Source organism: Misgurnus anguillicaudatus, chromosome 16 (assembly GCF_027580225.2).
Source record: "Misgurnus anguillicaudatus chromosome 16, ASM2758022v2, whole genome shotgun sequence".
Taxonomy (NCBI): Eukaryota; Metazoa; Chordata; class Actinopteri; order Cypriniformes; family Cobitidae; genus Misgurnus; species Misgurnus anguillicaudatus.
The window spans coordinates 27,257,747-27,282,576 of NC_073352.2; the positions used below are offsets into that span (position 1 = coordinate 27,257,747).

Below are 24,830 nucleotides of genomic sequence, written 5' to 3' on the forward strand. Positions count from 1 at the left end.
CCCTGCATACCTTTATTGGTAAAAGTGTTTTTTTTTATACAGGTTAGAGGTAAACTTTGCAGGGTTGGTTACACCTCTCATAGAGGCTTGGGCTGTTTTAACTTTGGCTATAGACAACAACCCACACATACATAGAGAGCACAGCCCTGCCACCACAGCTTTTGTTATTTTTGCATAGGCAAGCATTTTTATCTTGTAAACAGGGTAATTTTCCTGTCAATTAATTATGGAAATTTTTGTTTCAAGAGGGTTATAATGAAGTGAGCTTGCAGAATCTTAAAAGTTCACCTCATTGGTACACTGTCACATTGTGCACTTACTGTTAAAAAAATATGGTGCCAAAAAAACCAAGTGGTCCCTTAAAAAACAATGAAAATCCCTAAAAAGTTCTAAAGAACTTTTTTGGGGCGGTTTCCTGGACAGGGCTTATCCTATTCGCAGACTAAAATGCATATTTGAGCTGCCTTCATTTAAAAACATCTTGCACTGACACATCTTAACATCAGTGCCATTATGTTGCCTCAAGATGCACACCAGTATTGTTTATTTGTGTGGTATGTTTGTAAAAACTACTTAAATGTCCTAATTTAACTAAGGCTTAGTCCTGGATTAATCTAAACCCTGTCTTTTTTAAGAGTTTAAATCTTTTTAAATCAGGGGTCCCAAGGGTCCCCCAGAAGGTTCCAAGGTCATAAAAGTAAAAAAGTAAAATTGTGAAGAGTCTACTGTGCCAATTAATTAAGTTTGTAAAAAAAAATCTGCTGTCCTTATAATATCACAATTACTATTTATCTTACACAATTTAAATGTTTGTTTTTTTTTTATGAAAAAAGATGGATAATTTTCTTACGAAAGGGGTCCCTCGTTATAGGTTCATTATATGTGGGGATGCCCGTTTCATAAAGTTCGAAACCCGTGCTTTAGACTATATTTTAAAGCTTTATAAAGGTAAAAGTCACACTTCAATTTCTTGCCACAAGGTGTCATGTTTTGCAGTTAAAGTGGAAATACTGTTATTGTTTAATACTTGAAATCTGACAAAAAATGTCATATTAGATTAAAATTGTTTTGATTTCGATCTGCATCAGCATCAGTTTATGCGCATCACTGATTCTGTGTTTGGTTCTGTAATCTTGTCAGTGATCTCACTGAACTTTGATGGCCTGTAAGTTAATGAATTAGAGAAGATGTGAGTTTCCCCATATAAACCTCTTTTAAATTGAGCCTGTCTGTTTTAAAACCTTGTCAAAACCCGATACGGACAGAAACAGAGGTAAGATCGTTTTACATGACCTTTACATTAATAATCCCATGTTACCTTGTGTCTTTTATTCAGGCAAATCAACTCTTCCTGGATGTAATTCTAATAAGAAAATACCTAAATGCCATTGCATGACATTAGACAATATGGTATTTTTTAAAAGATAGAACATCACATTTTTGCAAGTTAAACTTCGTAAGCATCATTAAACATGACTTGCCATGTTTTAAATAAGACAAAAATCTAATTAGGTGAACTTGTGCAAACAAACAAACAAACAAATCATTCAAAAAAGTGATGCTGGTTCTGAGAAAAGATCAGGCATTTGTTTCCAAATTCCATTTGGTTTGATATTATATTGAAAGCACTGCCATCCGTGTTAACTCTGGTTGAAGTTTATCTAACTGCATGTGTTGTGCATGCATTGTTGATTTGAGTTCATGCCATGTTGTGGTGGATGTGCATTCACACTGCTCTGCATAAAATCATTGGGCTCCCAGGGACACAGTGGAGAGACCGGTCGGGTGCTCAGAATGGTAAATGTATTGTGTCATTGGCAGTCATTGCCTTTCTGTGCTCTTGTGTCATTTTAGTGTTGCATACAGATGCTTTGTACAAAAGCACAGACTCTTAACAGCTGAACTTATTCAGTAAAGGCATTAGATGATTCTCAATAATGTTTCACATACAGTAAAGTACTTGCTGCATAAACTCAATGTTTAGCCTTTAGTTTAACTCAAACATTATTTTTAATGCAGAGATTCTCAGTTAACTGTTACTGACTCAACTGAACCCAGGATAGTATTTAACATCCAGAAAATTACACGCCTCGTCTTACGTTTATCCCGAAGCAAAGCATCTGAGTATGTAAATACTGTCATCCCTGATCTGTGTGATGAGTTGTTTGCTGTATATTCAAATTTTGAACTCTTAAGTTTAATCAAGGAAAAACCAAAGGGAGTTGGAGAAGATGAGCAAAAACAGGCAATTTAACACAAAATTTTCCAATTTTTAGTTGCTTTCACTATCCTGGATTCTGTATTGCACTGCATATAGTAATGGGATCAATGTATTTACTTTACAGATTGATTATAGTACATTTACTTGCTTGCTTGTGTACAATTGTTTACTGATTACTTTGTTAAAAGCATAAAAATGTGTTTGTTATCAACATTGTTGGGGTAACGCATTACAAGTAACATGCATAATTTTACTTTTCTGAAGTAACGAGAAAGTAACGGATTACTTTTAAAATGTACACATTAATATTTAAGTTACTTTTTAGAAAAAGTAATGCAAGTTACTTTTTAGTTTAATTAATTAGATTTAAAACATTTACTGAATTAAACTAAACGTAGTCAGATTATGCACTCTATGCATACACTCCTGTGTGGGAACAGTTTGAGACAAAAACTGAGATGGCAGGCCAGAACTCAACATTTTTGTGATGAAATATGAAATTTTTTGAATGCAAAACTTTTCCTTCATAAAAGGCCTGAAAGAGATAAAGCCTAAAAAAAGTAACGCAAAAGTAATTAAAAAGTAACGTAAGCATTACTTCCCATGAAAAGTAACTAAGTAACGCAATTAGTTCCTTTTTTTGGGACTAACTTAATATTGTAATGCTTTTAAAAGTAACTTTCCTCAACACTGGTTATCAATGACCTCAAGTCACTTTCCATTTTCGATAAGTGGCCCCTACAAAATCTGATTAGGTCTGTTTTAGGGTGAAATGAAAAAATAAACCTTTTACTCGTGTAGAAAGCTGCCATCAGAGATTGTGACATCTCCAGTATGTCCTCTGCAGTCTCTAGAACAAGTGCATTATCTGTCATTGTCTTTAATTGCTCTGACATTCAAGATATTCTGCCCTCAAAAACACATTACTTCATTGTCCTATGAGAGCGCTTCGCTGACAGACAGCAGCATGTTGGAGGGTAACCTTGATGTAAACGCACATTTACCTGCTATCAAAACAAATTACCTTTGCATCAAACCTGATGGTTGTGGAGAGTCTGTCTGCAGTCATCTGTGATCATAAGGGATGCTAAAGTGTAGCCATCTTTACTTTGCTGACAAGCTTTCAATTATCTGAAAGATCAAAATGGTATAAGAATCAAATTAAGTAGACAGTAATGGATCTGTAATGACATCGAGTCATTAGTTTTGATGTAAAGTAGTTCATTTGGAAAGATTTATTTTCATTGTTTTCTCTCTGTCATGTCGTCCCAAACTGCACGCTGTCATTACTTAACAACACAAAAGTAGGAAATCTGAAGAGTCTTTACGCAGCTCTTTATACAGCAATGGCAGTGATCAAATCTGTCAACCCTAAGATTGTAGTCTAGGGCATATATTTTACTTGAAATGAAACATATGTCATATGAAAGACCTTTCTGGATGCATATGGGCATTTTTTTGTCTTTATTAATCTTAACATGCATAAACTGTCATTGAATGGAAAAGAACTGTTATAACTGAAAATAACATGATGAGTACATATGACATTGCTAAAATAACGTTATTTTGTGTTATTTGTGTAATGCAATGCATTTATGCAGTTTGAGGTTCAAAGAACACATTATTTTCCACATACAATAATATGATAGAAAAGTTACGCCCCTTACCAAATTTAGAATATCAGCTCCCAAAGCACAGCGTCTGCACAACATGGCGGGGGCAGCAACAATGCTACAGCAAGAATAAAAAGTATGCATTCTTTTTTTATGTGTATATTAGGTAGTCCCTCTAGAAAAACACAATTATACGATCGCATGATTCAATGAATGATCAGCCAAAGTCTGCTTATTTATGCGGGGGCCACATTTTTTTCAAATACGGTGCACTTTCGCCAGATAAATTACAGATTTCCAAGCACAAAATATGCAGGGCTTGCATGATTTATAATACCCACAATTTTGTTAGAAAAATGTCCAGCCCAGTCATAAGAAATTCTGTGATATAGTCAAGTAACTTTTTGATTCTTTTTTCGTGATATTGTCACGAATTTCCGCTTTTTTTCGTGATCGTATCACGAATTTCTGTTTATGTGTCATTATCACGTATGGTTATTCAACTGTTTTGTCCTATTTTCTGACTATTGTCACTTCGGTTTAGGGTTAGATTTACTTAAAATGACATCCTTAGCCAAACCCAACTCTAACCCTAACGCCAGGCGACAATGGTTAAAAAAAAAATAAAAATAAAAAAAAATGTATAAACCAAAATTTGAAAATAGGAAAAAGCAGTTGAGTAATCAATACGTGACAATGACACGTAAACAAAAATTTGTGATACGATCACAAAAAAACGCGGAAATTCTTGACAATATCACGAAAAAAGAATCAAAACTTTGTGACTATATCACAAAATTTTGTGAGACTGGGTAGAAAAGTCACATATATCTTAACGAAAGTTGAAAAATGTTGCATTTATTTCACACAAGCGCAGCCATGTCCCCTGTTGCCATGCGAACGTTATGAAGTGACGTGATTATGTGACGTGAACATCATTGAAAAGCTGCAAATAGTTCCCGTAATTTTTTGCAAGTTTCGGCAATTTCATCACATAAAAATGCATAAATATCCTGCATACTCCATCGCATTTTTTAAGAAAACGTGCCGCAAGATCAAGGAATTTTGCCTGCAATAATAACAAAAAACTAGGTTTAGGGCAGTTTTATGCTAATTTTACCAAACAGTGGAGGTAGATATGTGGGGGTGTGTTTAAATGAAGCGTTTTAGGAAGGCGTGGATGAGCTTTCCCAGACAGCAGACGACTATGTGCCGGATCCGCACCGGATCTGTGCCGAAGTCAACAGCTCTGGCGCTGATCCGGTGCGGATCCGGCCCCGAAGTCGTCTGCTGTCTGGGTTTGTTTTTAAAGAATTTCTCTTTGGGTTTGAGACTTTAATCTTTGCGACTTTACGGATCTTCTATATGCACAAACAGCTTTTCACACTCCAAAGATGAAGGAATACATGAAATTGCATCATATGACCCCTTTAATATTCATTTTCTCTATTAACATCTATACAGTTTATCAATGTGCAGTTAACAGAAATGGTCATAAAATCTTATGTTCTCTACTCAGAAAGCACCATGTCCTCTCGACCAATCCGAATCACCTCTGCAGAACATACGATCAGCTTCAATGGTAAGAAGATGTACAGATATACACGTATGTTCTAGTGTTAAAATATGTGGAATACAAGCCATGCCTAAAATGCAATTTAATTATTAGATTTAAATATTGCACCTAAAATGCTTGTCTTGAAACATGCATTTGTGCTCTTTAAAAAATTGTTGTAATTATGCAGCTGTTTGCTAGTAACTTACTGTAGATTTAAATGTATGTTCTTATATAAAATTGTTAAGCACCTTTATTTTTAAGAGTGTAGATTATAGACGGTTATATATTCCATTTGCATTCATTATTTCTTACCTAGTGCAACAATGTTCACTCAATATTTTAAGAAATTATCAACCTTTTTATTTTGAACCAGCTGACAGTCACAACCCCAAACAAAGCAATGCGGCTCTAGACGTGGTCTGCAACTCCATAGATGTCAACTGTCCTTCATCCAAACCCTGGGAGACAGGTGAGGCTTCCCACATTGTGTGTTGAGCTGAATGTTTTATGTCGCAGTAGTTCAGGATGCTTTTGGTCTGGAATGCTTATTTTTAACCAGCTAGAATAACAATGTTAATAATCTCATAGCAGAATATGCTGGAGCTGAGACCATGTAGCAGTCTCTGGTGCCAGTATCTCTGTATAAAGAGGTTTGTTCTCATCTGGCAGTGAACACAAAGTGCAACGAGGGCAGTCGAGGAGAAATGTCTTCACTTATGAATATATTGAAGATCCCGGTTCTGCTGTTGCTCCTCTATGGTTTTGTCTGTTCTCTGGATGTCTTGAGTTCTGCCTTTCAGCTGGCTGGAGGTAATCATTCATTTTTAACTGCTCCTCGCTTTATAACCCACACCTGTTGTTCTGGGACATGATGAGAGTTTTTTCAGACTGAAGGTTTTAATTTTTTGAGCAGCTACTAAACATTTTCCAAATAGAGGTCTCATCACCACCACAGGAATTTTAATGGATTTGGTTATAATGGGAATTGTATTGGAAGTAGAGTTGCCTTCGATGGTCTCCACTGGTAATATCTTTGGTTCTATTGGTGGATTATCTGGTGAATGAGAACCAACAGAACACCATTAAATGGTACTGGAACAAGACCCAAAACACACTACACAAAGGATTTGGTTTTAATAGTAAACAACTGAGGGTTCATAATATTGTATTGTATTGTAATAGACGGCATACAATCCATTAGAAATGCTGTGATGGTTTCCATTGCTTTTTAGCAGAGTGTGCATGCTTGATTTAAATCAGCATTCATTTATTTTGAAACTATGGAGCGTCTTTTAATGGGAATTAATGTATGCAAAATGAAAGTAAATAAATAAATATCTTGTACTGTAATGTTTTAATGAGCGCATTTTAATGAGCCCTGCTGCTATTGAATAAATCACCCATGTTTGTAAATAACTTGTGTTTATGACAGAAGAAGAATTTTAAATGACTTTTACACTTTTTTTTAGGTAAAGTGGCAGGAGATATTTTCCAGGATAATGCCATCCTCTCTAACCCAGTGGCAGGACTGATGGTCGGGATTCTAGTGACGGTTCTGGTCCAGAGCTCCAGCACATCTACATCTATAATTGTCAGCCTGGTCTCCTCTGGTTGTAAGGACCCAGTCTCATTTTTCTTAGGATATTGCATTCTTACTTTTATTATTTGACCAATATGACCAATAATGAGGTGTGGTGTTTTTTTATTTATTGTGTTAATTGGTTACTGGCTTTAAATAGATAGTCATAGTCAGTACACGTACATTCAGTAAACATCTAGAAATTGATTCTACCATAGTGGCTGCATTTTTACTGTGTGTATATTTAAAGGCGCAGTGTGTCATTTTCGCCACTAGAGGTCACAAAATAGCAACACGCATATATCGATGATGCCCTGAAGGAGCGTGGGATGACAGTAGTCTTCAACTCCACTGTGGATAGAAATCAACACAATGGGAAATTACGTTCATGGATGATGTAATGAAATAAAGATTTAAAATCTTTAGTAAGCCAACAGTGTGTCTTGATAGAAACAACAACACAGTGGTGTGCTAGACCGTCTAGCCTAGACGCTATAAATACTAGGGGAGATCCGGGGTGAAAATAACACAGGACGAAAGTAACAAAGAGATTTTCTTCAAGCCCTGATTACATTTGCATTCCAAACTATGACAGCATCTTTAGCATGCAACCTTTGACAAAGTTGACAAATATCATGCTATTTCGTCACCGTTTTGCGCGTGTAGATCCAGAAAGTTGTTTTCAACCATTATAAGTAAAGTCATAAAGCGGTCATTTTTTTCTTATAGCGCATTGTGTTTCTTGTTTCATGTGTTACAGTCAGTGTTAGGGAAAGTTACTTTTAAAAGTAATGCATTACAACATTAAGTTACCCCCCAAAAAGTAACTAATTGCGTTACTTAGTTACTTTTCATGGAAAGTAATGCTTAAAGGGGAATTCCGCCCTGAAGCGGAATTTGGGGTGTTTTTTCGTTGTTGACGAGTCGAGCTTTCATTTAAAAGCATATTTATGACTAAAGAGCAACATTTAAGATATTTAAGATTTTCGTTTTCTGGTGAACTGGCCTTTGGGTGTGAGTGAATAGGGCATGTCGATTGAGCGCACAAAATCTCTATTTTTACAACACTAAGGAGGCTCGACACAACGTGATACTTTACTCGAAGTATCACGTGGGTCTCTACACATGAACGCGAGCATTGAGAACATTGTTTGTGTACACAGATTTTAGTAAAAGCGAAAAGTTTGGAACAACTTACCGTGCTGTTGGACTGCGTCCCGCCGCCGTGTTGCCAGTCATGTGCAATCGATTTCAGAATGCGATTGAATGGACTCCATAGGACGCTACTTTTCAACTACAGGGTCAATATTGTTTTTCACTTGAGACAAAACAACAAATTATCCGTGCATTTATATGGAACTATGCTTTAGGAGCTATCCATCTTTACTCTCCTTCCTCCTTATGTCGCATTCTGAGATCGATTGCTCATGACTGGCAATATGGCGGCGGGACGCAGTTTAACAGCACGGTAAGTTGTTCCAAACTTTTCGCTTTTACTAAAATCTGTGTACACAAACAATGTTCTCAATGCTCGCGTTCATGTGTAGAGACCCACGTGATACTTCGAGTAAAGTATCACGTTGTGTCGAGCCTCCTTAGTGTTGTAAAAATAGAGATTTTGTGCGCTCAATCGACATGCCCTATTCACTCACATTCAAAGGCCAGTTTACCAGAAAACGAAAATCTTAAATATCTTAAATGTTGCTCTTTAGTCATAAATATGCTTTTAAATGAAAGTTTGACTCGTTAACAACGAAAAAACACCCTAAATTCCGTTTCAGGGCGGAATTCCCCTTTAAGTTATTTTTAAGTTACTTTTGCATTACTTTTTCTTACTCTGCAGGTGTTTTTTATGACTGAGAAGTTCTGCATTCAGAAATTGCTTATTTCCATCGCAAAAATTTCAAGCTCTGGTCTGCCATCTCCATTTCTGACTGAAACTGTTCACGCATGTGTAATTCTACGTTAATACATTCAGTTTAATGCAGTATTGTTTTTTTTTACATCTAATTAATTAAACTGATAAGAAATTTGCATTACTTTAAAAAAAGTAACTCAAATATTAATGTGTAATAGAAATGTAATATTATTACATAATGCACGTTACTTGTAATGCGTTTCCCCCAACACTTGTTACAGAGTTAAAATATATATATATATATTAAAATTAAATAAAATCGGGTTTAAATGTCAGGGGTTCCTTTTGGGACGAAAGCAACACTTGTTACTTTTGTACTTCTACTAATACTGTTACATTATGTTGAACATTTATATTATTCTAATTTGGTTTAATTTTACTTTCATAGTGTCTATACTGTTGAAAAAATATTCTGAACAATTCAATTTTGTATTGTCAGGTTGTTTTCAAAACATTTGATGAAACTGAAATTTAAAATGAAAATGTAATTTTTTGTGAAGATCAATGACAAACATGGGTGCAGTTACATATTAACAAGGTCATAGTCATGTATATTACCTAAAAACAAGTGTAACACAAAAATCTGTCTTGTTCTGCTGTGTTACAAAAGTAACAATGCGCTCCCTACACTGTAAAAAATAATTTGCTGCCTTCAAAATTTTAGTTAAATCAACTCAGATTTACAAGTCATGTCAACAGAGATGAGTTGTCACAACTTATAAAATATAGTTGAGAAAAGTCAACTTAATTTTATAAGTTATAACAACTCACCTGTAGTTATAACAACTCATCAATATTAAAGTTAAATAATAGTAAGTTGAACTGACTTGTAAATCCAAGTTGATTCAACAATCAACTTTTTACAGTGTATGTTTAAAGTGAAATTATATGTTGTTTTCTATAAGTCGTTGTATAAGTCGTTTTACAAATTCAAATTGTTAAAAATTCCACCTGGTATTGATAGACCACACTTGTGAGTTATTGACCACAGTAAAAACATATATCTGTCTAAAACATTATCTTTAAAAATTGAAAAATGTAACTTTCTCCCCTGCTCTCCCCTACTTCCGTTATAATCCAAGTATCACAACTTAATGATACAGCTTCATACACTGAACGGTAAAATATAACACTGTGCAAGTCATTTTTGTATATATTTTATTACAAAAAGCTTACATATTGTGCATTTAATGTTTGTCTTGGTGCTACACTCTGTCCCATAAACCTGGTTTATACAGTGAACACGATTTAGTTTCCTTTTCAAACTGAGAAATAAGTAACTGTGTAACTTTCCAAAAGTTAAATGGCAATGCCCAGATTGTTTGTTTACCCGGAACATTCCTTCAATGTGACTTGTAACATACAGACAAAGCAAAGACTTGTGCTTGTGTGTACTGTATAATCGAGTGAAGAGCACAGGTTTGATTGACACTGAGCTCTTTTCATGTCTCTCTGCTGCTCTCTGAGCGCATGAATTGAAGCTAATGGATTTCAGTGAAGTGCATGTCTGGTTATTCATGCAGTTCGCCGTGGCCCTTTTGCTAAAACGCACCCAGCGTCTGCTTTCCAGCTGCACATTCTGTCTGCGTGAGGAACGTAATTACTGGCAATTACTGATGCTAAACAAGCCATTGATATTTGATGCTATGAAAGTGACTTGATATAAGGGTCAGTGGAAACAAGTGGGGAAGAAAGAGTGTTGTTAATTATCATCAGCCTTAGAGACTGGAGAGATGGAGATAAAAAGCAGTGATTATGAAGGCAAACATCACTTCAGCTACAGTTAGTTCTTGTGCTCAGGGATTTGAACAAACTTCATCTGAGTATTTGAGTGTTATTGAAGACTGTATAAATGATTGAAAATTAGTTAGTGTGACAAGCATAAATTATTCTTTAAATCAAATGACTTATATACTAAACCACTGGATTTATGACTCTCAGGGATGTTTAAAGTTTTATGCCATATTAACAGATATGCCATATCTGTAATATCATCAGTGGTGGCTGGTGACTGCTCATCTGAGGGGCACAAATTCAAAATAAGTGTTCGGAGTGTCATGTGTGTTGCTTGCGTTTTCAAAATTTGTCTTTGTTGCATCACATGTTTTGTCAAAATAAGAGCCTGCTGCACACGCGTCGAAACCGTTTATGATAAAAGAGACGCTCACGTTCACAAAATACATGCAAGACACTCCCTTAACACTAAACTCTGATTATTCGAGTATCTGGCAAACGCGAGCGTCTCTTTTATCATAAACCCTTTAGACGCGTCTACAGCAGGCACTTATTTTGACAAGACACGTGATGCACACAGGATCTCTTGATGAGCAGAACACATATTTTGAAATTACGAATCACACACATGACGGGCTACATACATGTTGTGACGAACTTCGCATCTAGCGCCCACGAAAAAAGAAGTCACCGGCACCAGTGAATATCATAGAGACATTTTTATCTGGGCTACTAACCACCAAGTAACACCCTAACAACCACCCAGAATGCCCCTAGCAAATGTGTATTAGAGCTCTTTAAAATGTAGTATAGGAAAATCTTTATTTTTTATTTTGAAATTATGCCAACTTTCATATTTAATTCATATGTTCAATAATTATAATAGTTTATTTATATATATATATATATTGTGTGTGTGTGTGTGTGTGTGTGTAGTACTTGAAGTGAAATCTGCTGTTCCCATCATCATGGGCTCCAACATCGGCACATCTGTGACCAACACCATAGTTGCGCTAATGCAAGCAGGAGAGAGAAATGAATTTAAACGGTACCGACCCGAATGACAGGATTTGATCAGAATGTTCATGCAAGCATAATGATTTAACACACCCACTTTTCACCACCCAATCAATTTTCGCTTTATTTCTTCCTTATTTGTTTCCTGCTTAACTAACTTCCTGCTTAATTCACAGCTGCTTTCACATGTTATCGTAAAATTGTTAATTCCCACTTATTCCCACTGAAGTCGTAATTACAAGCTTGTTGTGTTCAGGTGCTTTGTTGTCGGAAATAATGGACGGTGCCAGGTTCATACTTGTGTCTGTCTTGGGAAAACGTTATTTAAACACAATATGTACTATAAGTTGATTTCCAATTCTCCAGGACTGATCAACAAACCTTCTTTGATTTTTCCCTAAAATCATGCATGACAAAAATAAACAAATCAAGATGAAATGATCCCCAACAGCATTGGCAGTGATCATACAGTATGTATTTTATTATGCCATTATGACATGCTCTCTCATTGTCCAGGGCGTTTGCGGGAGCAACAATCCATGACTGTTTTAACTGGCTGTCTGTCCTGGTGCTGCTGCCTCTTGAGGTGGCGTCAGGTGTTTTGAGTCACCTGGCCAACATCACTGTCAACAACTTGCAACTGCAGAGTGGAGAAGATGCACCTGAACTCTTGAAGACCATCACAGAGCCCTTCACTAAACTTATCATACAGGTGTGTGTATGTGTGTGCGCATTGTGTTTGTAAAATGTTGATGTGCACAGGGCTCCAGACTGCCACCAAATGGTGGCATTTTGCCACTAAAATTTGAGAGTGTGCCACTGAATTTTACATCCAGTCGCACATGTGCGACCAGTAAATTTGACCTTTTTTATGATGTGACACAATCTGAGCACACTGTACTATGTGCATCTATCATCAAAGTATTTATTAGTAATACAGTGCATTACTTAGTAGAAATGTGAATTTTTGGTTAGCCTGTTGATTTACAGTATGTGCCCCTACATTTTCTGGTTGCGCCCCTAAAATTTTCAGTTGGGGCCACTGTGCTCCTAGTGAAAAAAGTTAGTCTGGAGCCCTGGATGTGCAGATGAATTTATAGGGGGGTTTTCCAGACAGGGATTAGTTTAAGCCAGGACTAGGCCTTTTAATATTATGAAATATAACTAGTTTTAACAAACATGCCGTACTAAAAACATTACTGTCGTGCATTTTGAGGCAACCCTACTGAAAAATCCAGCAAAGACCAGCATAAGCTGGTAGCTGGTTTTAGCTGGTTTAAGGTGGCATGGTCTAGGCTGGTCCTCCCAGCCTGGCAAAGCTGATCAAGCTGGTGGGGCAGCTGGTCTTCCAGCCTGACCAGCTAAGTCCAGCTAGACCAGCTTAAAAGTGACCAAAAACCAGCTAGACCAGCTTGCTACACCAGCAATACCAGCTAAAACCAAGCTGGGAGACCAGCTAAAACCAGCTCACCAGGTTATGCTGGTCTTAGCTGGATTTTTCAGTAGGGAAATCAAAGGGCACTGATGTCAGTGCAAGTTGTTTCCAGTTTGGACAGCTTACATTTATTTTAGTCTAGGACTAGTCTAATTCCTGTCCGGGAAACCACCCCGCCTACTGTAGAAATGTGTAGTGCTCAGTGGCTGCTCTACAATCACTCAGGATGTCTTGTTTATGCAACTTAAGTCCAATGTTTCGCTTGAATATAGGAAAAATGTAAAACGAAAATGGTCCCAACCTGGTTCTAGGTCAGTAGTACTCTTTAAAAAAAGTCCTAATATGTACTATTTAGGTACAGATATGAATACATTTGGCACCAATGTGTACCTTTGAGATACTAATATGAACTCTTGCATGCAAAGGTGTACTCTTTGAAAGGGTACCGCCCCAGTGAAGGTGTGGGACCTTTTTTCTGTAATTGTGGGGGAAATATAGTTTTACTGACATTAGTGTTTGTTGAAATCTCAGACTTTATCACAGACTTTGGTATCTTGGCAAATCTGAGCTTGTGTGAAGCTCTACAAATGAGATTACCTAAAGGGGACATTTCACAAGCTGTTTTTAAGATGTGAAATAAATCTTTGCTTTCCCAGAGTACATATGTGAAGTTTTAGCTCAAAATACCATAGATAATGTATTAAAGCATGTTAAAATTGCCACTTTGTAGGTGTACGCAAAAATATGGCGTTTTTGGGTGTGCACTTTTAAATGCAAATGAGCTGATCTCTGCACTAAATGGCAGTGCCGTGGTTGCATAGAAAAGATTAAGGGGCGGTATTATCCCCTTCTGACATCACAGAGGGAGCCAAATTTCAGTGACCTATTTTTCACAAGCTTGCAGAGAATTGTTTACCAAACCTAAGTTACTGGGTTGATCTTTTTCACATGTTATAGGTTGATAGAAGCTCTGGGGACCCAATTATAGCACTTAAATATTGAAAAAGACTGATTTTCATGATATGTCCCCTTTAAAAGCATAGTTCACAGAAAAAATAACATTTTGTCATCATTTACTTACCATCAAGTTTCAAAGCAAATTAAATGTTTTTCACCGAACATAAAAGAAGTTAAACAGAAGTCAAACAGGTCTGGTACAAAAACATATACTTTGGAAGTAAATGGCACCCCTGATATGTTTGGTTACAAACATTTTTCAAAATATCTTCATTTGTATTCAGCAGAACAAAGACATTTATACAGGCTTGTAACAACTTGAAGGTGAATAAATGATGACATAATTTTCATTTTCAGTGAACTTTCCCTTTAAGTCTTTCTTCAGGAGATTTGTCTCAAGTTGGTCTTTATTTAGTCTCATTACTCTCTAATAGAAAACTTTTTTGTTCAGATTTGCCAAAGAGACTTGAGTCAGAGCTTCTTATAAAACCAAATAATCTAATCTATTCACATTCACAACTGTGTCTTTCTATGCCAATAATTATTCTGCTTTCACTTACAGAAAATATCTGATACAAATTTAAACTTCAAACCCTATGTCTGACCAATAATTTGAAATAAGTCTACAGTCGTCCTTATCACCTTTACGGCAGATTATGTTTTCATTTAGATAGGATAGTTCGGGTGTGTGTTTAATGTGATGTGGATGTAGTATGTTTAGGTTTGTGAGTGTGTGTTTTTTAAAAATTTCAGAATTTATGCTGAGATATGCAGAATTTTATGTGCCGGCTGTATTTTTTTCATTTCACACCTAGAGCGACACAGAAAGTCTAATATTGACTGTGGCATCTCGTCCTTCTAGCTGGATAAATCTGTAATAACGGGGATTGCTCTGGGCGATGAGTCCATGCGGAATCACAGCCTTGTCAAAATCTGGTGCAGGTCCAGCGTCTTTGTGGTAACTTTCTCCTGACACACACATTTTTCATGCTGATAAATCTGTGTTTATAGAAAGTTATGTAAACTGAAAATACAGCTGCTTTTTCTTGAAAAAGATCAAATGTTTACATGAGATGAGCACTGAGTTTATGGGTGAATACGAAAACATGCCAAGGTCCCAGTTTTCCACAAAACCAAAAGACAAAATTAAAATTGCATTTCGGTATTAACATATGGAGATGGGTGATGTGCCCAGGTTTTTTGTAAATTCAAAACTTTTTGAAATATGACTTTAACATATTCTTGACAGGTTAAGTTAGTCGCTGTAACTAAGAGCTGCAGCATTTTGCTTATAGAGCATTGGGAAAGTAAAACTTCTCTGTGCTGTTTGTCGCTTTGGCACTCATTATAAACTCCAAACGACAATACAATACTAATGTTTACCCTCCAAATCTGTTCTTGTTCCCTTAAGGAAACTTTTCACCATTCATACAGAAATAAATTCTTCCTCTGTCATTCTGTGAAGGTTTTTGAGAACATTGCTTTCTTTATTTAGTCTTCAGTAAATGTGACAGCGACTTCCAGGAACTGCTCCGCTGAATTGCATTGTGGGAAAGACAGTGATATCACTTGGATCACACAGAATATCACCTCGAAGATCAACACAGAGAAATGTCAGTTTGATATCGAAAAATTGCAATACTTATTTGATATAAACAGCTAAAAACTCTTTGTAAGAAAGTCAAACTTCTTTATCTGCATAAAAAACATACATTTCTCATTAATTATGCTTTTAATATTGGATACTAAATTAATAATATTAATATTAAAAATGGACCCTTTAGGTACAAAGATGTTTTTTTTTTTGAAAGGGTACCGCCCCACCGACAGCTTTTGATTGCAGGGAATAAACAAATTTGAACTACTGTATATTAGCACTGACAAATAGATAAATTAGTAGAAATTATGATAATCAATCTGTTTAAATTTCATTTGACCCAGCATATTCCTGCTTATTTTTCTGGTTTCCACAGGCAGGCATCTGTTTGTGGACTCGGGTTTGTCAGACCTGACTGTGGGACTTATTTTATTGGCCTGCTCTCTGATGGTACTGTGCACCTGCCTGCTGATGATTGTCAAAGTCCTGAATTCACTCCTAAAAGGTCAAGTCGCAAAAGTCATTGAACGGGTCATCAACACAGGTCAGTAGCCACTGGGCTACCAGGGTGGTTTTACTATAATATTCACTGTGAACATTGTGGATGTACGCAGCATGTATGTTAAAATAACTACAGTTTAAAATTCTATTAAAAATAGAATAAAATGTATAGAATTTATAATTTAATGTTTTCATGCATTAGGCTGGTGGATCTCAAATGGGGGCATGAGATGGTGCAACGAAGCTCCAGTTTTATGACATTTGTTTTAAATACATTATTCAACATAAATTTTGTGCAAACAAGCCTCAGAAAATTAAGGGTATTAAAGGTGCAGTGTGTAAATTTTAGTGGCATCTAGTGGTAAGGTTGTGAATTGCAACCAATGGCTCAGTCCACTACTCACCTCTTGCTTTTGAAACGCATAGAGAAGCTACGGTAGCCGCCACCAGACAAACATGTCATCGTTGGAGACAACTTAGTAAAAAAGTTTGTCTGTTAAGGGCTTCATGGCTGCACAAAATGGCGGCTTTCATGTAAGGGGACCCTCTGTGTATGTAGATAAAACGTCTCATTCTAAGGCAATAAACACATAACGGTTCATTATGAAAGGTCTTTATACACCCTTGATATTATTTTGCATTTCTGTCAAGAGATCCTTCTAAAAATTACACGCTGTACCTTTAACCAACAGCAATACATTGTATATTTTAATATGCTTTGTTTAATTTTAATTCTAAGTTTAAGATCATTAAAAAAAGTGAAAATTTGGTTCCACAAAAAAATAGTTCAATTGGTAACAATTAAATAAATTTAAGTTCATTCAAGTTAAAATTTCACTTTAATTTCAGTTTAGGTGAAAATTTTAATTTGAAATAAGAGACCCAACCTTTCACTTTTTAAAGTGTAGGGCAGTGTAGGCAACCTTTTTGTGAGCAAGGGCTACCACAATGGATAAAACAATCCATAGGGCTACTTTTTTGATATAGTCTACTCAAAACTTTTTTATATGTTTTTAACATACATAAAAGAAGCTAAGCTAATATAAAAATATGTAATAAATAAATATTAAAATTGAGGCTATTAATAGAATGTGCTTTGGCAGGCAACTCACAGACCCTGTGCGGGCAACCTGGGCAATCATGTTGGAGGTGTAGGGTGACCATATTTTAGTTTTCAACAAAAAAAAGGACAGTTCGGGCAGGGGCAGATGGACATACATTACATAAAATTTCTTCATCAGCATTTTTAAGTATTTAATAATTGACTAATACATACAGTGAGGTCCAAAAGTCTGAGACTTATGTCCTTTTTTTATTTCTCTATCTGTCATTGAGGCGTTACTCTTTCAAAAAAAAAAAAAAATTGTATCTAAAGAGTTCATATTGTCAGAGGTACACATTGGTACCAAATGTATACATACTGTATCTGTACATATACAATAAATGATCAGGACCTTTGAAAGGGTACCGCCCTTGTGACAGCTAGGGACAATGTTCTCTGACAGTGTAATGTAACATTTAACAAGTTGTTTTATTACACATATTATCATAACTATTTATTGATATGTTTTATTAATATGGAAACGGTATGTGTATTTCAAAATGGCTCAGTATTTGCTACAGCCTTCTTTTGCTTTAACAACTGCATGCTCACACGCTGGCATGGACTTCGCCAGGTTATACAAAACCTAATGATCCGTGCAATGCCAGCGTGATTTCCAAAGAGCATCTTGTAAAATCTGACCTTTGTACAAAGAAGTTAACATGTTCACTCTCACCAATTACTTGACATTTCACCCAGATATTCTGCTAAAAAATTCTTACATTCTTAAATATTTAAAATCATGCTAACTGTTTGTTTTAGGTTTAAAAAAGTCAAGATTTAGTGTGGACCTGTATCTGAATGCTAATGTGCAAGTAAACAGCCAGTCGTTGTTATTACTGATGTGCCCCTGATAGGAAGCTTTACAAATAGTTTTTCATCAACACAGATTTTCCCTACCCTCTCGGCTGGCTGTCAGGATATCTGGCGATGTTAATGGGTGCTGGAATGACCTTTATCATCCAGAGCAGTTCTGTCTTTACATCTGCTATGACTCCACTTATAGGTCAGTCTCTAATCATGGACTATAACAGAAAATGTTATTCAAAATCACCCTACCACGTTGCATGACATGTAGAGCAAGAGAACAGCATTCAATTTAGAGGTATTACTCAAAAACACCTTCATAATGTCAGCGACATTTGTGTGCACACAGGCCAAAATAAAAGCAAAAGAAACGGTCAATGTAGGAAACAATGACACTGTGGTATACATGGTGTGACTCCAAAGAAAAATGTTTTTAACATGTCAATGAAGTAATCTTTCAGACAGCTTTTAAAAACCTGTCAAGAGAATGTTGTTGTCACGGTTAAACGTGGTTATGAAAACTAAACAGATCTTTATGTGCGGTCAAAAACTAAAAGCTTTACAAGGTTATATCGAGAGTTCAAAGACTGATGCTGGTTTAGACCGTTCTGTACTCGCAATAAAAACTGAAGAGTTATGATTTAATGAAACCACGTTTGATGATTTAACAGTTTGTTTTGCTATAAATTCACAAACAATAATCAGCAGTTAAGATTAAACTTTAATTTTTGGTGTACACTTTAAAGTGAACAAATATTTGTACAGCTTCACTACAGTATCCATCAGGGAGCTCCTGGTTTACATTAGTTACTTATAGTTAAATATTAACTGTTATTTCACCGTTGTAAGATTAGACTAAATGAGGGTGCCTCCCCGTTAAATGATTTCATTATTAATTTACTCTGTCCCATCTGGTTCATAATTCATCGAATGCCACATGATTATGCTAATGATTAACTTTTCATCCAATGGAATTCCCTCTGTGACATTGAGATTACTTTTGAGATCATCATTTATTTAAGAGCTCGAGGAGTTTAAGTGTCAATATCATTCATTGTGTGAATGAGAGTTAAACAGCCATCAGCACTGACGAAGGTACGACAGCCCATTAACCTCAGTGCCAAATTTTTCTGATTTATTATGAAGAAACTTTTGGATTAATGTGGTCTGCTTGCAATCTCTTGCCATTTGTGTGTCTACTCTTAAAAATTAAGATGCTTCACAATGCCATGAAAGAATAATATTTGGCTAAATGATAAACATTAACATTACTGAAGTTAAATGTGACAACTAGCCCCCTAGAGAATTCTATATAACCAGTGTTATGGGTAACGCAAGTACAAGTAACGTGCATTACGTAATAATAATATTTTTATGAAGTAACAAGTAAAGTAATGCATTACTTTTTAAATGTACACATTAATATTTGAGTTACTTTTTCAAAAAAGTAATGCAAGTTACTTTTTTAGTTTAATTAATTTGATTAAAAAATTATGTACTGAATTAAACTAAACGTAGTCACGTTATGCACTTTATGCGTACACGCCTGTGTGGGCACAGTTTGAGTCAGAAACATTTTTGTGATCAAAAAAATATGCAATTTCTGAATGCAGAACTTTTCAGTCATAAAAACACCTGCAAGGCCTGAAAGAGATCAAGCCTCAGCCAAGAAAAAGTAACGCAAAAGTAACTAAAAAAGTAACGTAAGCATTACTTTCCATGAAAAGTAACTAAGTAATGCATTTAGTGTCTTTTTTGGGGGAGTAACTTAATATTGTAATGCATTACTTTTAAAAGTAACTTTCCCCAACACTGTATATACTGACAAAATAACCAAAGAAGGACAAATGAAATGTTTATATACACTGTATTTCAGTCTTTAAACCCTTTACCCATGACCCCTGCAGGCATTGGTGTGATCAGTCTAAACAGGGCGTACCCTTTGACCTTGGGTTCCAACATTGGCACAACCACCACTGCCATCCTCGCAGCTCTCGCCAGCCCCAGAGAGAAGCTTCCTGCTGCGTGCCAGGTACGGATGCCAGGGAGATAAAAGATGGCATGAAAGATATTTAGAAAGCAATTTTAGAGAGCTTCTGTAAGAGGAACTTTAATTTCACACTGAACTGCCAAAAAGATTAAATCAATTTCAGCAAAAAGGTTTTTGCGAATTTATATGTGCTTGTTGACGAATGTTTAGTGCTATACTGTAGAAAGCATCATGACTTTTTTGCTTGGAGCTTTGAACCCTCATTATGCTCCATTGGTGTTATCATAAAATCATGCTGCTTGTTGGGGACAGGTGTGCCATTACTGTTCGTAATTGATCCTATTAACTGATTTATTCGCTAGCCGGACAACCATTAAGAACACCTTAGCAACTGCATAGTAATGTATTAAAAATTACTCCGAACCACACAGTCAGAAATGAAGTACTGCACAAAAGCTGTCACTGGGGTGGTACCCTTTCAAAAAGTAGAGCTTTGTACCTAATGGTGCATAGTACCCCACGGTTTGGGTCGGGTCAGCTTACTTTTGGGAGCTTTCCATTGGGTGCAGTACGTAGCACCCAATACTTTTGTTAGTACCCCCTCAGTTGGGTTCCAAGCGACCCGAGCTGATACCAAAACGTGAAGTGAAAATACTGTAGATCACTGATTGGTCTGAGAGAATCATCACTACCAGCATCATCGCTATAATGTAAATGGGTGATTCTCACGAAAACTTGGTTTTAAAAATGTCAAGCATGAAAATGTAAAAATTGCTTAAATTTACTTTTTTTCCCACCAGACATTGAAAAACAAAGTCTGGAGTAAATGGGAACATTAATTTAAAAACTTTTACTTATCATTTAACACTTTTTGTAACATAATTTAAAAAAATTAGTCCTAAAAAATCTCATTACCGCAACAGTCATATTTTCAAAATGACATGACAAACCTGAAAGAACATAATTTGGAGATTCTGCACATGCATTTAAAATCAAAGTATTATGCTTCTATTAATTAAATTAACATTTAATAAGCATCTGTTGCGGTAATGATAATCAAAATGTCGTGTAAGCATTCTGACAAGACAATATTTCAAATTAACTGTAAAAAAATGATCTTACCTGGTAGCCATCTTGAAGTAACTGGTCCAAGTGCTTGGTCACTCAAAATCAAACTTTATTAAAATTCTGTATGTGTGCTTAAACTGTTCTCAAAAAGTGTTGCGGAGGATGAGAACATCAGGCATGGACACATCATTTTCCTAATTTTTCTTCATTATTATTATACATGAATATTCAGTAAATATTTTTTCTGTCATCTAAAGTAGTCTAGCAAAACATCCATTTATTCTTTTTTCTTAATATTTTTGTGTTAATTTGATTAAATTACAACATAAAGCATGTTCAAACACAGCCGGACACATTGCGGTAATGAGAATTTCAGCAGAAAATGAGATAAAATTTACAATTATAAATTCTTATGTTGATTGTGCAAGGTAGAACGCAGTATTGTGTTAATTCTGATGCTTTTTATTGTTACTATATTACACATTTTAAAGCTAAAATCATTAGTGCCGTGGAGTTTCAATGGTTTCGTGAGAATCACCCAAATGATTAGCTTTACCTTCATGCTAGCTTGCGCTGTCTCTAGTAAACCTGTTGTCATCTGTGCTTTCCTGTAACTCCCTTTTAGCGATGAGAAACACCCACAGGTTGAAAATCAGGAACACCATAAGAGTTTTTTTCCAGACTTGCAGTTTGTGGTGGCACATTCGCGAGGCGCACGTCCGCATATATGCTTAAATGCAACTTAAATGAGCCTCAGCGGAGCGCGTCGACTGATGCCACAGGTGTTTGTACAGATACTGTCATGTGAGACAGAGGTAGTGATAAACGCGATGTGCAAACATCTATTTGTGGTGGTCAATTTTAATTTTGTGGCAGACTGAGAAATAAATTAATGGATGGGAATGTACAGCGATGCTCTCACTTGTGTGATGTCACAGCAGTAGGCAGCGCAAATATAATGACACGCCTATAATCCCTCCCACTCCAAAGTGTTACTAAACTCGATGGAAAAGTTAAAACCAAACCAAGGGGTACTATGCAATGGAAAAGCGCCTTTAACGGTGCATTTTAGTACCTCAAAGGTACATAATGGTACTTCAAAAATACATATCTGTACCTTAAGACCTTTTTAAAGGGTATCGCCGGTGACAATTTATGTACTTCTGAACCCTTGATACCCTTGCCGTCATGACAGGTTTGATTTTGTACTTTCATTTCCTCTTTAGATTGCCTTGTGTCATTTCTACTTCAATATTTTTGGAATTATGCTGTGGTATCCAGTCCCCATCACTCGACTGCCCATCCGCATGGCGTCCGCGCTGGGCGAACGCACCGCAAAGTACCGCTGGTTTGCCGTACTCTACCTGCTGGTCTGTTTTCTGTTGCTGCCATTGCTCGTGTTCGGCTTTTCTCTGGCAGGCTGGCAGGCCATGGTCGGTGTCGGAGCACCATTTGTCGCGGTCATGACCTTCATCCTCCTAGTCAACCTCATGCAGTCCCACAGTCCCGCACACCTGCCAAAGACACTGCGCAACTGGGACTTCCTGCCACAGTGGATGCGCTCGCTCAAACCAGTCGACAAACTTATCACCAGAGCGACGGCGTTGTGCTGCAGCCCGGCACGAATCAACATCAATACGTCTGACCCAGATGCGGTTGTCGTGACCTCAGATATCAGGCCAGAATTGTCAATTTCCAAGTGTAAGGTAGAACAAGGTTATGACAACCCGGCACTGTTCCTGCCTGAGGAAATTGAACCGAGAGTGTTTAGACTTCGAGGACTAGAAAGATGCAACAGCACACCGCTATAACAACTGTAATCTATTTAAAATAAACCAGCGGTGCCTTTAGTTTCACAACAGTTTACCGATCTCTGTTCCAAAACCTGGTGGGCTGTATTTTGGCACTTTACTGACACAAAGGCTTTACTGACAAAAAAATTTCCAAAATGTACAAATCTTCTCAGAGAAGGTAATCCCAGAATGCATAGCAACAACCTAAAAACAGATTCTCAGTGAAGTGTGAGAACTATTCAAATAAGGTTCAAATTAAGTTCTGAATTTAAATCGGACTCTTGAGTATTAAATATTCAGTGTCTTGCTAATCCCTGTGTGCTTTCCATTAGGTGTGCTTGTTATACGGAGGAGTTGTTATAATGAGCTGCTGGAAATGTGATGTGTTGCACATCATCTGTCTACTGTATGTGAGCAGTGGACAGAAAGACGGCTCACTATGTTTTGGAACAAAGTCTTTGTGGTGCTTATTCAGATTCCAAATGCACATATTCAGCAAATCAATCAAATTTTATTCATCCCAATATTTTCAGAGTCAGTGAAGCTTCACGTCTTTTTGAAATCTAGTTGGGTTCAAAATATTTTGAGCGATTATTGCTTTGTCCTGTAGTCACATAATAAGATTTTAATGAGCCCAGCTACAGTATGTGAATCGTACTGAATCAGCAGTTTTAAAGAGCGTGTGCATCGACAGATAGCGTCTGAATGACACAAACACCATAACTCAGGGCTATCCCACCATGCCTTATGTTTTTAATTAAACATATTAAAAAAATCACTTTTCTATTGCATAAGTTCTCGTGCTTGATTCCAATGAGGGACCAGATGGTGTTTTTAGAGAAAATATTGTTTTCTGTCGAAGTAAAAATCTAAGCTGTAGCTTCAGGACACTGCACATGTAAAAATGTTTTATTTTTAATGGATTAAATTGCAATAAAACTTCATCCTCCCCAAAGGGATATGGTTATAATACAGTAGTTATGCAAAAGTTTTTTTTTGTGTGTGGATTTTCTGAGGTTTTGCAATTTTCATCATACCGTAGCATATAAAAGTTAGTTGCAATGCATTGTACTTCCATAATTGTCACATATTTCTAATGTATATGCAATCAGTAACTTAAAAAAAAAGTAAATATTTACTGAACAATTACTTCAACAATTAAAAAATCCCTTAAGCTTATACAATTGCAATCTCATGGCAATTTGTGCATATTTTACAAGGTGGCTTAAAGGTGCTCTAAGCGAATTGAAGCGTTTTAGACCATAAAACATTTTTTGTTACATATCGGAAACATCTCCTCACTATCTGCTTGCTGCCTGTCCGCTGATCAAACTGTAAAAAACGCGATCTCTGTAGACAGCCCAGGCTTCACAAACGGCAATATCAACATAGTGGCCAAACCTAGCATCACAAAACAAAACAAAGTATTCCAGCCAATAAACGACAAAAAGGATTTGGGGGTGGGGGTTGGGCGCGTTCATGAAAGCACGGAAGGGAGGGGGAGGGGGAGGAGTTAGCTCCGTCTGTTTGAAAACAGTTTCAAACGTCAACAATAACTAACGTCTCGCAGATTCGCTTAGAGAGCCTTTAATGCTGCGTTCAGACCAGCCGCGTTAGAGGCCTCAAGCGCGAGTGATTTCATTGTTAAGTCAATGAATTTTTTCAACTTTAGCGCGACAGAGCCGATTCCGCCTCATTCACCCGTCTAGTTCGCGCGAATGACGCGATTTGAGCATTGCCATGGGAAACGCTCAATTCGCGCCATTTGCGCAAACTAGACGGGCGAATGAGGCGGAATCGCGTCTGCCGCGCTAAAGTTAAAACAAAATCTAAAAAATTTGAACTTTTGTGGAAAAACGAGCCACGTTAACCAATCAGGAGCTTGCTCTAGTAGTGACGTGATTACAGGAAGCGAGTGGAGTCGCAGAAGCCCCTCCCAT

At 36.6% G+C, this 24,830-nt stretch overlaps 1 protein-coding gene and 1 long non-coding RNA gene across 3 annotated transcripts in view; both read left to right on the plus strand.

Annotated features, from left to right (window-relative positions):
- LOC141350066 (uncharacterized) overlaps positions 1-24,830 on the plus strand; it is a 137,673-nt gene that overhangs the window by 37,414 nt on the left and 75,429 nt on the right. The window lies entirely within an intron of this gene.
- slc34a1a (solute carrier family 34 member 1a) lies at positions 1,190-23,879 on the plus strand. 2 transcript variants are annotated; one of them, XM_055178884.2, is made up of 13 exons: positions 1,190-1,273; positions 5,354-5,416; positions 5,766-5,861; positions 6,062-6,202; positions 6,862-7,005; positions 11,560-11,671; positions 12,157-12,352; positions 14,895-14,990; positions 15,528-15,645; positions 16,006-16,173; positions 18,122-18,238; positions 19,947-20,071; positions 22,324-23,879. In XM_055178884.2, exons 2-13 carry the CDS (start codon positions 5,362-5,364, stop codon positions 22,906-22,908), a joined length of 1,953 nt encoding a protein of 650 aa, XP_055034859.2. In that variant the 5' UTR covers positions 1,190-1,273; positions 5,354-5,361; the 3' UTR covers positions 22,909-23,879. The 2 variants fall into 2 exon arrangements, with proteins under 2 accessions (XP_055034859.2, XP_055034858.2); XM_055178883.2 differs by lacking the exon at positions 1,190-1,273 and adding an exon at positions 1,710-1,797.